The 13,660-nt window shown below is 46.2% G+C and overlaps 1 protein-coding gene across 1 annotated transcript; it reads right to left on the reverse strand.

Moving 5' to 3' along the window:
• Positions 1-12,301: 12,301 nt before the first annotated feature.
• Positions 12,302-13,345, reverse strand: LOC147959192 (uncharacterized). The gene has a single exon (XM_087532540.1). The coding sequence runs from the start codon at positions 13,343-13,345 to the stop codon at positions 12,302-12,304; it is 1,044 nt and encodes a 347-aa protein (XP_087388666.1).
• Between the last annotated feature and the right edge of the window lie 315 nt (positions 13,346-13,660).

A 13,660-nucleotide genomic window follows, 5' to 3' on the forward strand; every position in this document is an offset into this window, starting at 1 on the left:
TTCCCTTCCTAGGCCTCACCGTCGTCCACCGCCCTGGTGCTCTCGGCGTGGCATGGTCAGCGTGGTCAACGACCGACATGCATCTGAAGTGGACTGTACGTGGAGAGGCTGACAGCTGGGTCCATGGCCGCATGCAAGGAAATGCGTCCTTATTACGCGCAAAATAATGATTTCCTCCACCTGACATCTGGGACCCACCGAAACGGCCTCTGTATTTCGCGAAAAAAACGTTACCGCCGCTGACAGCTCGGACCCACCAGCTATATCTTCACACGCAAGGAAGTGCCTCCTTATTACGCACAAAAAAATGAATACTCCCCCTGCTAGCTGGGACCCAGTATAGTGGGCCTACTAAGTTGACGGGGACGAAGGTCTTTGTCAACTTAGTCAATATGCACGATTCTAGCTCGACTGACCGTATGATGTCCATCCAACGGCCGTAGTGCTTCTTCAACCTCTGGTCTTCTTGCTCCAGCCGCCCAAAGCAGCGCCGGTCATGCCGCCTGCTCTTGCCTCTCGTGGCCGGCTGTGCTGCCGCGGAGGCCTCACCGCCCCCATACTACTCCCACCGCTGGCCAGGCCATCCCTCCACTCCACTCACCTACACCCCCCTGTTATTCTGCGGTGACGGCAGCGCAGCCGAACCAGTGAACCCTCGTACTCCTCTCCGCGTGGGCATCCACTGCCACGTCTTCCCCGGCTCCGCGTCGTCCCCTTCCTAGGCCTCGCCGTCGTCCACCGCCGTGGTGCTATCGGCGCAGCATGGTCAATGTGGTCAACGACCGAATTCCATCAGAAGAATACTGTACGTGGAGAGGCTGATAGCTGGGTCCACGACATCCGCAAGGAAGTGCCTCCTTATTACGAGGAAAATAATTATTCCTCCACTTGACAGCAGGGACCCACCGGACGCCCACCAGTATATCGCGAAAAAAACGTTTGCCCCTGACTGCTGGGACCCACCCGACGGGCCACCGTATTTCGCGAAAAAAACATTCCCCCTGCTGTCAGCTCAGACCCACTGGAAGTGCCTCCTTATTACGCACAAAAAAATGAATACCCCCTTCTAGGTGGGACCCACCTTGGTGGGAGGCTGACTTGTGGGCCTACTAAGTTGACGGGGACGGAGGGCTTTGTCAACTTAGTCAATATGCACGATTCTAGCTCTAGTGACCGTACGATGTCCATCCAACGGCCGTAGTGCTTCTTCAACCTCTGGTCTTCTTGCTCCAGCCGCCCAAACCAGCGCCGGTCGTGCCTCGTGCTCCTGCCTAGGGGTGGACTAACGAGCAGCTCAGCTCGTTAAGCTTGTGCTCATTAAGGCTTGGCTCGTTAAGATTAACGAGCAGAAAACCCTGCTCGGCTCGGCTCGTTTGAAGCTCGTTAAGCTCGTGAGCGCTCATTAACAGATTATAATGTTTTACGATATACAGGATGAATGTGTAGGTGTGGTTTTTAAGACGACATATGATGACTATAACAAGAAATGTAGTAGTTTGTTGTCTCATAGGTCGATTAGATTGAATAGATGGGCTGAGGTGCTATAAAAGTTTGTCACATAAAATGAAAATATGTATTGTGTTGTTACTAACGAGCTTAACGAGCTACTCATGAAACTTGTTAGCTCGCTCATTAAGATCGTTAAGCTTAATGAGCTGAAATCAATGATTGGCTCTGTTCATTAAGAAGCGAGCTACGAGCTTAACGAGCCAAACTATCGAGCGCTCATTAAGTGCGCAAGTTACGAGCTTTTGGTCCAGCCCTACTCCTACCTCCCGTGGCCGGCTGCGATGCGGCGGAGGCCTCACTGCCCCCTACTACTCCCACCGCTGGTCAGGCCATCCCTCTACTCAACCACACCCCCTGTTATTCTGCGGTGACGGCAGCCTCACACCGCAGCGAACCAGTGAACCCTCGTACTCCTCTACGCGTGGGCATCCACTGCCGCGTCTTCCCCGGCTCCGCGTCATCCCCTTCCTAGGCCTCGCCATCGTCCACCGTCTTGGTGCTCTCGGAACGGCGTGGTCAACGTGGTCAAGGAACGGCTTCCATCAGACGTGGACTGTACGTGGAGAGGCTGACAGCTGGGCCCACGGCCGCAGAAAGGAAGTGCCTCCTTATTACGTGCAAAATAATTATTCCTCCACATGACAGCGGGGACCCACCGGACGGGCCACCGTATTTCGCCCCCCTGACTACTGGTACCCACCAGCTACATCTTCGCACGCAAGGAAGTGCCTGACAGTCGGGACCCACTTGGTCGAAGCGTACGTAGTGTTGTCATTCTGGTCGCGAACGTGTACGTACATATATACTGGTCGATGTAGAGGCGCGCACGTGTCGTAGTAGAGGCGCGCGCGTAGCATGTACACATACGTACAGCGGCCAGGGTGCAAGAAAGAAAATACGGCCATGTATGTGTACATACGGGCGGGGTCTCGAATGCCTACTCGCGCATACGTACGGCCAGGGCTCGTGTACATGGCTGGGTCGGAACGGAGAAACAATGTCGTCGTCGTGTTCATGGGGAGGCAACGGAATGCGTCGTGTTCATGGGGAGGCAACGGAATGCGTCGTGTTCATGGGGAGGCAACGGAATGTGTCGTGTTCATCGGGAGGGCTTGGACAGAACAGGCAATGGAAACGAGGCCTGGCGTACCTGAAAGGATCGAGATGGACCTAGAGGGGGGGGTGAATAGGTGCAACTACAAATTTTAATTGTTACTTAACAATTTTTAGGCAATAATGCGGAATGTGAAAGTGAGCCTAACAATTGCAAGTGAAGTACTAAGTACTAAGCAGGTAACACAAGTAGTAACTAGGCAAATACAAAGTGATGAAGTAAGTGCTAAGAGACAAGTAACCACAAGTAGAGAGTTAGGGTTAGGGATAACTGCAACTCCGGGAGATGAGGATGTATGCCGATGTTCACTTCCTTGGAGGGAAGCTACGTCACCGTTAGAGAGGTGGATGTTACCACGAAGGCACACCAACGCCATGAAGGCTCACCCTATTCTCCCTTTGAGACAACACCACGAAGGCGTTTCTCAACCACTAGTGGTAGACCTTGGGGTGGTCTCCAAACCCTCACAAACTTTTCGGGGGTAATCACAAAGCTCGATTCCTCTCCGAAAGACTCCTACCGCCTAGGAGTCTCCAACCTCCAAGAGTAACAAGATCGATGGGGAAAAGCTCAAGACTTGCTCAAATCACAAATTCCTTTGGTGCAAAGATGGAGAAGGAGTGGATCTATCACTTGATTGGACAACTTCTCTCGAATGCTCTCAAATCCCTTGGGGATCTAAGATTTGGTGTGGAGGTGTAAGAGAGAGAGTGAGATGTGTTCTAGGGTTTTTCCAAAGTGAATGGTCAACCCTCTCCCATGGGGGAGAAGGGCTATATATAGTGTGAGCTCAAATATGGCCGTTGTAGTGCAAGTGAACGGGCAGGCCGGACATCCGGGCTAGGGGCCGGACACCGGCCAGGCAAGCCACTTAAAGAGCAAGGCAGAAAACAGAGCAGGAGACAGAGGGGCCGGACATTCGGGGTTCAAGCCCGGACATCCAACATAACAGGAAGGCCCAGACATCCGGCAGGTGGCCGGACATCCGGCGCGCAGCCCAGCATAAAAACGTCCTCTGGACACCTATGCCCAGATATCCGGCAAGGAGCCCGGACATCTGGCGAGCACTGGGTGCCCGGACATCCGACAGCAACACTGCACAAAAGTGCATTCTGGAATGGCTAGGCCCGGATATCCGGCGAGAGGCCCGGATATCTGACGAGCAGCCCGGACATCCGGCACGAGGCTCGGACATCCGGCACTCCCAGAGACAGAAAGATTAGAAGTAAAGAGGGGATAAAAAGAAGGGCCAATTCCAGTTCTGCCCCTAACTCGAACCCACTACTCAGTTTTGCCCCTAATTTTCAGGTATGCTCAGTTTTGCCCCTCCGCCGTTAGTGTCACTTATAGAAATGCCCTTTTGCGCCGTTACCATTCGGTCAAAGTACTTTGACCATCCAGAAAAAAATAGCAAAAAAAATCAAAAAAATATGAAATTTGGTGGGATCGAAGATAGTCATGTCCGCAAGGCGCGTGCACATTTTTGTGTTGGTTGGACACTCCGGGAGCTCGTGGCAAAGGAAAACAAAAATAATTTATGCCTATGAACAGTAAATTCGAAAAAAATAGCAAAAAAGTTCAAAAAAATTTGAATTTATTTGGCGTCAAAGAGGCTTGAGTGCACAAAGTGCTTGCAAGTTTTGGTGATCAAATGACGTACGGGGCGCTCTAGAGAAAAAAAAACAAAATAGTGCATTTTTTCAAAGTTTTTTTGAGCTAAAATTTGTTTTTTTCTCCACGAGCTCCTACAATGTCCAAACACAACAAAAACGTGCACACATCTTGCGCACCAAAATATCTTGAGTCCCACGAAATTTCATATTTTTTTGATTTTATTTCTATTTTTTTTTTGAATTTACTGCTCGCATGCGTACAAAATTTATGTTTTCCTTTGACACGAGCTCCCGGAGTGTCCGAACGGCATGAAAATGTGCACGCGCCTTGCGGACATGACTATCTTCGATCCCACCAAATTTCATATTTTTTTGATTTTTTTTGCTATTTTTTCAGGACGGTCAAAGACCTTTGACCGGACGGTAACGGCAGAGAAGGGCATTTCTATAAGTGAAACTAACGGCGGAGGGGCAAAACTGAGCATACCTAAAAATTAGGGGCAAAACTGAGTAGTGGGTTCGAGTTAAGGGCATAGATGTAAATGTCCCTAAAAAGAACTATGGAAAGGAGTATTTTTTTTACTCGAGCAAGTCTGTTATGAACCCAATCGACCCCCTCTTAATAGTGCGGGATCCTATACTCAAGGAAACATAATGTAACATCATTTTAACACTTCATCCTTGAGAGAACCCACTTCGTATGCTCTTAATCCACACACAATTTTGACGAACCGGGGACCAACACCTGAGATTCACTTGACAACCATTGTTAGTCCTCTACATGTAGATTGTCATTAACATCAAAACATAATATAAGGGCATGATTGCACTTTCAATCTCCCCCTTTTTGTTTGTTGATGACAATCATACATGTAGTATCATAAATGTAATTAATAATCTTAGCAATGACAATCATGAGAGCAAAAAGGGTACAAAATAGTTACAATTTGCTTTTAGCTCCCCCTCATTGTGTGCATGCGATGAGTATATTAGAATGACCAACACAAAAATTCGTATGGTAGCATATGTAACACAAAGAGATACAAAAGTGAGAGACAAGCACATATGAAATCATCATAACTCATCAGATAGACTGAGAACATTTCATGGCCACACATTAACATAACATAGTCTCAGACGAACAAGTACCATAGGTAGCAGCATAAAGTTCGAATAACATCTCATAGCATGACCATATTACTAAGATACTACTTCTCCCCTTTGACAGGAACAAGTAAAAAAGGGTGAAGAACTAAACAGGCTCAATCACTCCTGGCAGATGTCATCATCATCATCAAAGAACTCGGGGTACTCAGCACGAGATGGAAAGCCGAAAGTGGACGAGGATGGAGCTGCGGGAAGAGGATCATCATCACTAACGGGACTCCCACGGTCACGGAGGCGCTATTTTAGCTGATTCTTGGAGATGGCTAGATGCTTCTGAACATCATGATTCTGCTGACAGTTGAAAGTGATAGCCTTCATGATAGTAGACTGAGCCTTACCCAAGAATGATGCAATGGCCAATACCGGAGAGACCCAAAATCTGAACAAACCTGTCATAGGTGATGCTCAGTGTGGTGTCATCGGTCATCCAAGTGAGAGTGTTATCCGGACCAAAGAAACAGGTGGCATAGAACTGTAGGATGGCAGCATCACTCCAATCACACCTGAAGGTCATTGCGGGACCAAGAGTCATGTCATCAATGATCTTGACCGGATCGTTAGGGAACATGGCAGGATTATCACGTAGGAAGTTGACATCCAAGTATGAGTGAGGAGCAAGGCCACGCCCATGGACAAAACTGGAATAGAGATCCTGCTGCATACGAGTCCGGAACCGAGGATCTTCGGCATCATCCACCATCTCATATTGGTTGACATCTCGACGGAACTGAAGATATTGCCCCGCCCCCATAGTTGTGAAGTCGTGAGTGGGGCGACCTCCACTGTCAGGAAGCTCCATGGAGATGCAACGACCATGGGGAATGGGCATAGCAGAACCTCGAACTTGAGGCACCGGCACCCTCCTATTGCCGGGCTTGGACTGTCCAACAGACTGTCTTGGTGCACTGACATCCTCTTCCTCTCCAACATAGTCTGCATCATCAGGATCCGAGGCCGACGGACTTGTGGAAGGTGCCAGCTTCTTCTTCTTGGTGGTGGTCTTCTTCTTCTTAGGCCGAGCATGCTCATAGGAGTCGGTTGAGCCTTGATGGCGATCAACTGGAATGGATAATGAACAGATTTCAGTAAGGAGAAGCCAAAGGATATGAACAAGGATACGCCAAATTAAACCATGGGATGATTTTTTTTATTATGACCATAGGACAAGTCCAAATGGTAGATCAAAAATTTTACATGCCCATGGTTAAGTTGAGTAGCTGAGTACATATAGAGGTGATTGTGGCCTTAGGTACATAGTACCAAAAAGCGGGAGGATAGATATGGCAAGATGTACATGAAGACTAATGTCACCCTAATCAGATGTTTGGTCACTAGCAACAGGAAAAAGGAGAGAGATAGCAATCTTACCCCGAGAAGACACCTCAGGACGCTTGGGTCCACAGTTCTTGGTGCGAGCCATGAAGAACTCCAGCGGTGAATCCCACGATACACCAGTCCCTCCCGAGGGATTCACACAACAACCCAAGAAATGGATTGGATAGAATCGTAGATCGGGAGGAGAAGTGTCCGTGAGCAGGAGATCGGGGCCGGAGGTCGGTGGAGATGGCTGGGGCAGCACCGGAGTGGTGGCCCAGCGGTGGCGGCTGTGAGGGGAGATGAGGAAAGGAACGAAAGAAGTGAGGAACTGCCCCCCAAATCCCACACCCCTCCCCAGGTATATGCGACTGCGGGCGACGGGCCGGACATCCGGGGTTAAGCCCGGATATCCGGCGAGTGGAAATAGAGAGCAGAGACGCAGTGCCAATGGGCCGGACATCCGGGAGTAACCCCGGATATCCGGCGAGAGGAAATCGGCAGCATGGGTACAGGGCCCGGATGTCCGGCTGGGGCCCGGATGTCCGGCCACTGTAATTTGTTGATGATCTTTGTGAGTGGCAAGGTATTTTTCCCAGGGCCCGGATGTCCGGCCACTGGATAGAAAACCAGGGCAAGGGAAAAATGTGAAGGAGGGGGCCAACAGGTATAATTTGATATAGACTCTGCCAAGGAGTTTACATGAGACTAATAGGGGAGAAACCTGAGACATCTAAGGCCATACTAAGGTGCATTAACAACCCCAGCATTATTTATGCAAGAAAGGTCCATACAAGCATTGTACAGGCGGTGACCAAGGTCACCATATTTGAGCATATGGAACATAGTACTGCAAAGATGTAAACTTTGAGCACATGGTCACGACTCCATCATGTTAAAGTACCCTAGTTCGAAAACTATGATAACTTTGAGAGTGTTTGTTTTATTTATGCATTATATAAGGTGAGAGTGCTCATGAATTGAGTGTCTCCCCCTAAATATATGCCTACATCAAGACAAGACATAAGTTTGAGTATGAATGGGTACTAGATTTCACATAATGTTGTCAAGCTCCAAGATACCAAGTTCACGCCTAAGTTGACAAAACCTTGCTTCATCCAATGGCTTGGTGAAAATATCTGCAAGTTGCATATCTGTGCCAACATGAGCAATGTCAATATCACCCTTCTCCACATGATCTCTCAAGAAGTGGTACCTTATGTCAATGTGCTTGGTGCGGGTATGATCTTTGGGGTTCTCAGCAATATTAATGGCACTTTCATTATCACATAGAAGAGGCACATGTCTATAGGTGATACCGTAATCCTTCAAAGTTTGCCTCATCCATAATAACTGAGTTGCACAACTGGCAGTTGCAACATATTCAGCTTCGGCTGTGGAGAGGGCAACACAATTTTGCTTCTTTAAGGACCAACTTACCAAGGAGCGTCCAAGAAATTGACATGCACCGGAGGTGGACTTACGATCCACTTTGTCTCCAGCCCAATCCGCATCTGTGTACCCAATGAGATCAAACTTAGCATCCTTGGGGTACCATAGACCCAACTTTGGGGTGTGAACAAGGTATCTAAGAATATGCTTAACCGCCTTATGATGGCTTTCCCTAGGGGAAGCTTGAAATCTAGCACACATGCATACACTAAACATGATGTCTGGTCTAGATGCACAAAGATAAAGCAATGAACTAATCATAGAGCGGTATTTAGATGGGTCAAAAGGGATACTGTTTGAGTCTTCAGTGAGTACAATTTTGGTTGGCATGGGTGTCTTACATGGGCTAGCATCAGTCATGCCAAATTTTTCTAGGATATCCTTGAGGTATTTTGCTTGAGACAAGAAAATTCCTTCTTGAAATTGTTGAATTTGAAATCCGAGGAAGAACTTCAAATCCGCATTGAGTGACATTTCAAAATTCTTGGTCATAGATGCCGCAAAATTCTTGCATAAATGAATGTTAGGAGAACCAAAAATGATGTCATCTACATAGATTTGGCATAGGATCAAATCACCTTTGTCCCTCTTAGTAAAAAGAGTGGGATCGATCACCCCTCTCACAAAGCCATCATCGAGTAAAAACTTCTTAAGATGATCATACCAAGCACGAGGTGCTTGTTTGAGGCCATACAATGCCTTATGAAGTTTATACACATAGTCTTTGTGATCGGGGTCAACAAACCCAGGTGGTTGTGATACATATAGTTCTTCTTGTAGAGGGCCATTAAGAAAAGCACTCTTCACATCCATTTGATGTAATGTAAAGCCATTGAAAGCAACATAAGCAAGTAAGATGCGAATGGATTCAAGACGGGCAACGGGGGCAAAGGTCTCACCAAAGTCCAAACCTTCAACTTGTGAGTACCCTTGTGCCACTAACCTTGCCTTATTGCGGATGATTACTCCATTCTCATCTTGCTTGTTCTTGAAAATCCACTTTGTACCAATGACGTTGTGTTTCGTAGTTGGCCTCTTGACTAATGACCACAATTGATTGCGCTCAAAACTATTCAACTCTTCTTGCATAGAAATGAGCCAATCGTTGTCTATCAACGCATCTTGTACCTTGAGAGGCTCAACACTAGACACAAAAGAGAAGTGAGCTCAAAAGTTTGTCAATTGTTTACGAGTGACTCTACCTTCCGATATGCCGATGAGGATCTTATCAACATCAACACGACCGGCCACTCGAGGCATGATGGAGGTTAAGGTTTCGCGAGGTTCAACTTCATGTCCATCATCCACATCCTCTACAGATGGATCATTAGTGTGTGGTGGAAAATCTTCTTCTTCTTCTTCTTGCATTTGTTGAGGTTCATTGTCAATTATTGCACTTTCTTGTTCTTGCCCTTGAGGAAGATCTTGTTCTTGATGATTATCATAAAGAGGAGCTTGATCATCATCTTGTACTTGGACTCTTGGCATTGATTGAGTAATAGGGGCTTGTGGTGGTATGGGTGTTGAAGTAGTTTGATGGTGTGTGAGGCCTTCATCTTCTTCTTCATCATCATGAGGTTCTTGTTCCATTGGAAGAAGTGCACCAACACCCATCGTCAAGATATCTTGAGAAGAATCTTCTTCACCTACATCATTTAGATCAACTTGCTCCCCATGGGAGCCATTAAATTCATCAAACACCACGTCACAAGTTTCTACAACACATCCATTGGATTTGTTGTAGACTCTATAGGCGTGAGAGTTTGATCCATACCCAACAAATATGCCCTCAATGGTTTTAGATTGAAATTTTCCTAACCGCTCTCTTTTGTTGAGGATGAAGCATTTACACCCAAATACACGAAAGTACTTGACGTTAGGCTTGTTACCGGTTAGGAGCTCATATGGAGTCTTTTCCAATATTGTGCGGAGGAAGAGCCGGTTTGATGCATGACATGCAGTGTTGACGGCCTCGGCCCAAAAACTATGTGGCGACTTGTATTCATCCAACATGGACCTTGCCATCTCCACAAGAGTGCGATTCTTCCTTTCTGCAACACCATTTTGTTGGGGAGTGTATGGAGCTAAATATTGATGTTCAATCCCTTCATCACTAAGGAACTCTTCCAAAGTGTAGTTCTTGAACTCGGATCCATTATCACTTCTTATTGCCAGAATTTCTTTGTCAAAATTGCGTTGTGCTTGCTTTGCAAAGTCAATGAAGGTGATCGTCGTCTCGTCCTTGGATTTGAGGAAGAAGACCCATGTATACCTTGAGTAATCATCCATAATGACACGTCCATATTTTTTTCCACCAAGACTATCCCACGAAGGAGGCCCAAAGAGATTCACATGAAGGAGCTCCAAAGGCCTTGAAGTAGATACAATATTCTTGGGTGGGTGCTTTGATTGATGTTGCTTCCCGGCTATGCATGCACTACACACACGATCTTTCTCAAAAGAGACATTTGTTAGTCCAAGGATGTTATTACCCTTTAAGAGATCTTGCAGATTTCTCATGCCGACATGGGCTAGCCGGCGATGCCATAGCCACCCCTTGTCAGCCTTGGCCATTAGACAAGTTGCATGGAATGTGCTCTCTTTTGATAAATCAACCGTGTAAAGGTTGCCATCCAACTCTCCAACAAAGGCTGCTTCAAGAGTATCTCTCTTAAAGACTTTCACATCCGTTAGTCCAAAGAGTGTATCATAACCAACAGAAGCCAATTGGCGAATAGAAAGCAAATGGTATTTGAGGGATTGGACAAGCATCACATTTGCAAGAGACATGTCATTTGTGATGGCCACTTTGCCCAATCCAAGTACCTATCCTTTTGAACCTCGACCAAACAAAATGCTCATAAATGGTTGAATAGCTTCCATGAAATCGTAGAGCAACTTGCTATCTCCGGTCATATGATTGGTACATCCACTGTCAATCACCCATTTTACTCCACCGGAGAAAGCAACCTACACACAATTATGGCTTCGTTAGAGGCACCCATTTTGCAATGGGACCTCTCAGGTTAGTCACAAGGGTCTTAGGGACCCAAATAGCATAAAACCGAAATGCATTTCGAGGACCAACAAATTTAGCAAAAACTTCTCCATCTTTAGTCTTACGAAGTACATAGGATGGAGGCATAAACACTTTTGGCTTGTTGAGAGTAGGCATGCCCCTTGTGGCCTTCCCACTAACAACCTTACCTTTCTCCTTGTGCCCTTCTCGTACAAAAGTTTCTTTTAACGGAGTGGTGCACTTTTGAGAGGACTTCTTCTTCTTGCTTGTGCTTGGGTCAAACCCGAGTCCCTCTTTGGCAAACACCTCATTGTGTTGGCTCAACACCTCATTAAGGTTCTTTTGCCCTTGAGCACATGTCATGAGTCCTTTCTCAATTTGAGCTTTGAGAAAGCGATTCTCCTCAAGAATAGACGCTAGATCACTACTAGAGTTAGTAGTACAAGCATCAACATTGATAATAGGAGAAGAGTAAGCCTTGGCTAGAGTTTCAAGATAATTAAGCTTGAGTGTCTCGAAACTCTTTGTAAGGAGGGTGAGCTCTTCTTCCTTGGTCTTGAGGGACACGGATAGGAGCTCACAATCCTTAGAGAGAGAAGCATTAGACTTTACAAGCTTACTTTTATCATTCATCAACTCTTCGCAAGAGTTGATAGCCTTTTTCAAGGAGGCAAGATCCCTAGTATGAACATCAATGTTTGCACCAATTTTTAAGCATAGTTCATCATTGCGTGCTTCCTCATATTGGACTTTCCACTCAAGGATTTCATATTTTTCCTTTTCCTCGGTGACGAGGGTTTCGAGTTCCTTGATGGAAATGGTGTGCTTACTCACCATCTCCATAAGCATACGAAACATAGTGAGCTTCTTTCCTTTAAGGGAGCACAAGAACTTATTTAATTTAGCAAGCATAGGATCATTTATATCATCATCCTCATAACTATCCTCCGCATCAAGATACTCATCACTAGAAGTAGGAGGAGTGAAAAGAGGAGGGTTTGATCGTGGGGTTACCTTGACCTTGTCAAGAGAGTGTTGGTCCTCTCCATCTTCTACCACGGCCTTCACCATGAGGCACTTGTGAGCGTTGCCCTTGTAATCTTTCATGTAGTTTTAGGTGACAACTTCACCACTCTTGTTGACTAGCCTCAATGTGTTTTGAGAATCTTGAGCAACTCCGGCAACACCACTAACATCATCTGGATCGGATTCTTCTTGAGCAACCATTGCTTTCCCATCTCTCTTCTTGAGCTTGGAGTTCAAAGGATTTGGCAGCTTCTTCTTGGGAAAGGTCTTGGGAAACCTTGGTTTATCTTCTCTCTTCTCATAAGGACACTCATTGGAGAAGTGGTTGGTTTCTTCACAGTTGTAGCATTTTCTTACTTTCTTCTTTTGAAACCTACCCTTGAATTTTCCCGCGCTAAACTTCTTGACAAAGAGAGCCATGTCTTCATATGAAGGGCCCTCATCGGATTCAACCTCATCACCATCTTCTTCATCATCATCATCTTCTTCTTCAGTTTGCTCATCTTCACATACATGCTTGGCCTTCAAAGCAAGATTGATCTTCGATGATGGAGTACCATGCATGGCAAGATGTTTTGTAGCATTTGCCTTTGACTCTTCAAATAGTTGGAAAGTGGATATGTTGTCATCTGTAGTCATTTCCTTGAAGGAATGGTGTTGTCTTATGTCCCATACCATCTGATGGTGATATGGAGCAAGAGCATGGAGCAACTTGTCCACAAGGAATCGCTTAGTCATGTTAAATTCATCTTGTGTCTTGTCACACTCACACGACTCAATATCAGCGGTGAGAGTCATGAGACGCTCAAGGAGTTGATTTGGAGTTTCACCTTTCTCCATACAAAAGTTTTGCAACTGTCTCTTGGCAATTTCATATTGAGCACTCTGGAGGGTGGATGTACCGGTCTTGGATCTTAGAATACTTTCCCATAATTCCTTGGCACTTGTGATGTGTATGAAAGGTCTCATTTTCTTTTCAACCATACCTCTCCTTATACACATGATTGCAGTGTCATTGAGATTCTTGTCATAAATTTCTCTTGGTGTAGGATTCTTTGGATCAACCACATGGTAACCATACTCCAAGATCTCTAGCATCTCATCGTTTCCATATCGAAGATGATCCTGCATGGCAACTCTCCACAAAGCAAAATCGGAAGTGGCATCAAGCAAAGGAGGTTTGCCTTGAGAGTTATATTTTGGTTTCTCAACTTGGGTCTTGCATAAAGCCAAGGAACACTAGAGTGTTCATTGCTAGGAGGTTGTTGACCAAGTGACGAAGTAGGCACAGTTGGCCTCGAAGCCGCACCACCCGAAAGTGGTGCAAGCACCATGGACAATGTGGCTATCCTCATTTGGACCAAGGCCTCGACAGAAGCATCATGCTCCTCCTTTTGCTTGGCAAGGGCCCGTTCTAGATCCTCAGAAGTAAAGGTCTTGACTTCA

Source organism: Triticum urartu, chromosome 7A, assembly GCF_056163025.1.
Source record: "Triticum urartu cultivar PI428250 chromosome 7A, HENAU_Tu73, whole genome shotgun sequence".
NCBI classification, from domain to species: Eukaryota; Viridiplantae; Streptophyta; class Magnoliopsida; order Poales; family Poaceae; genus Triticum; species Triticum urartu.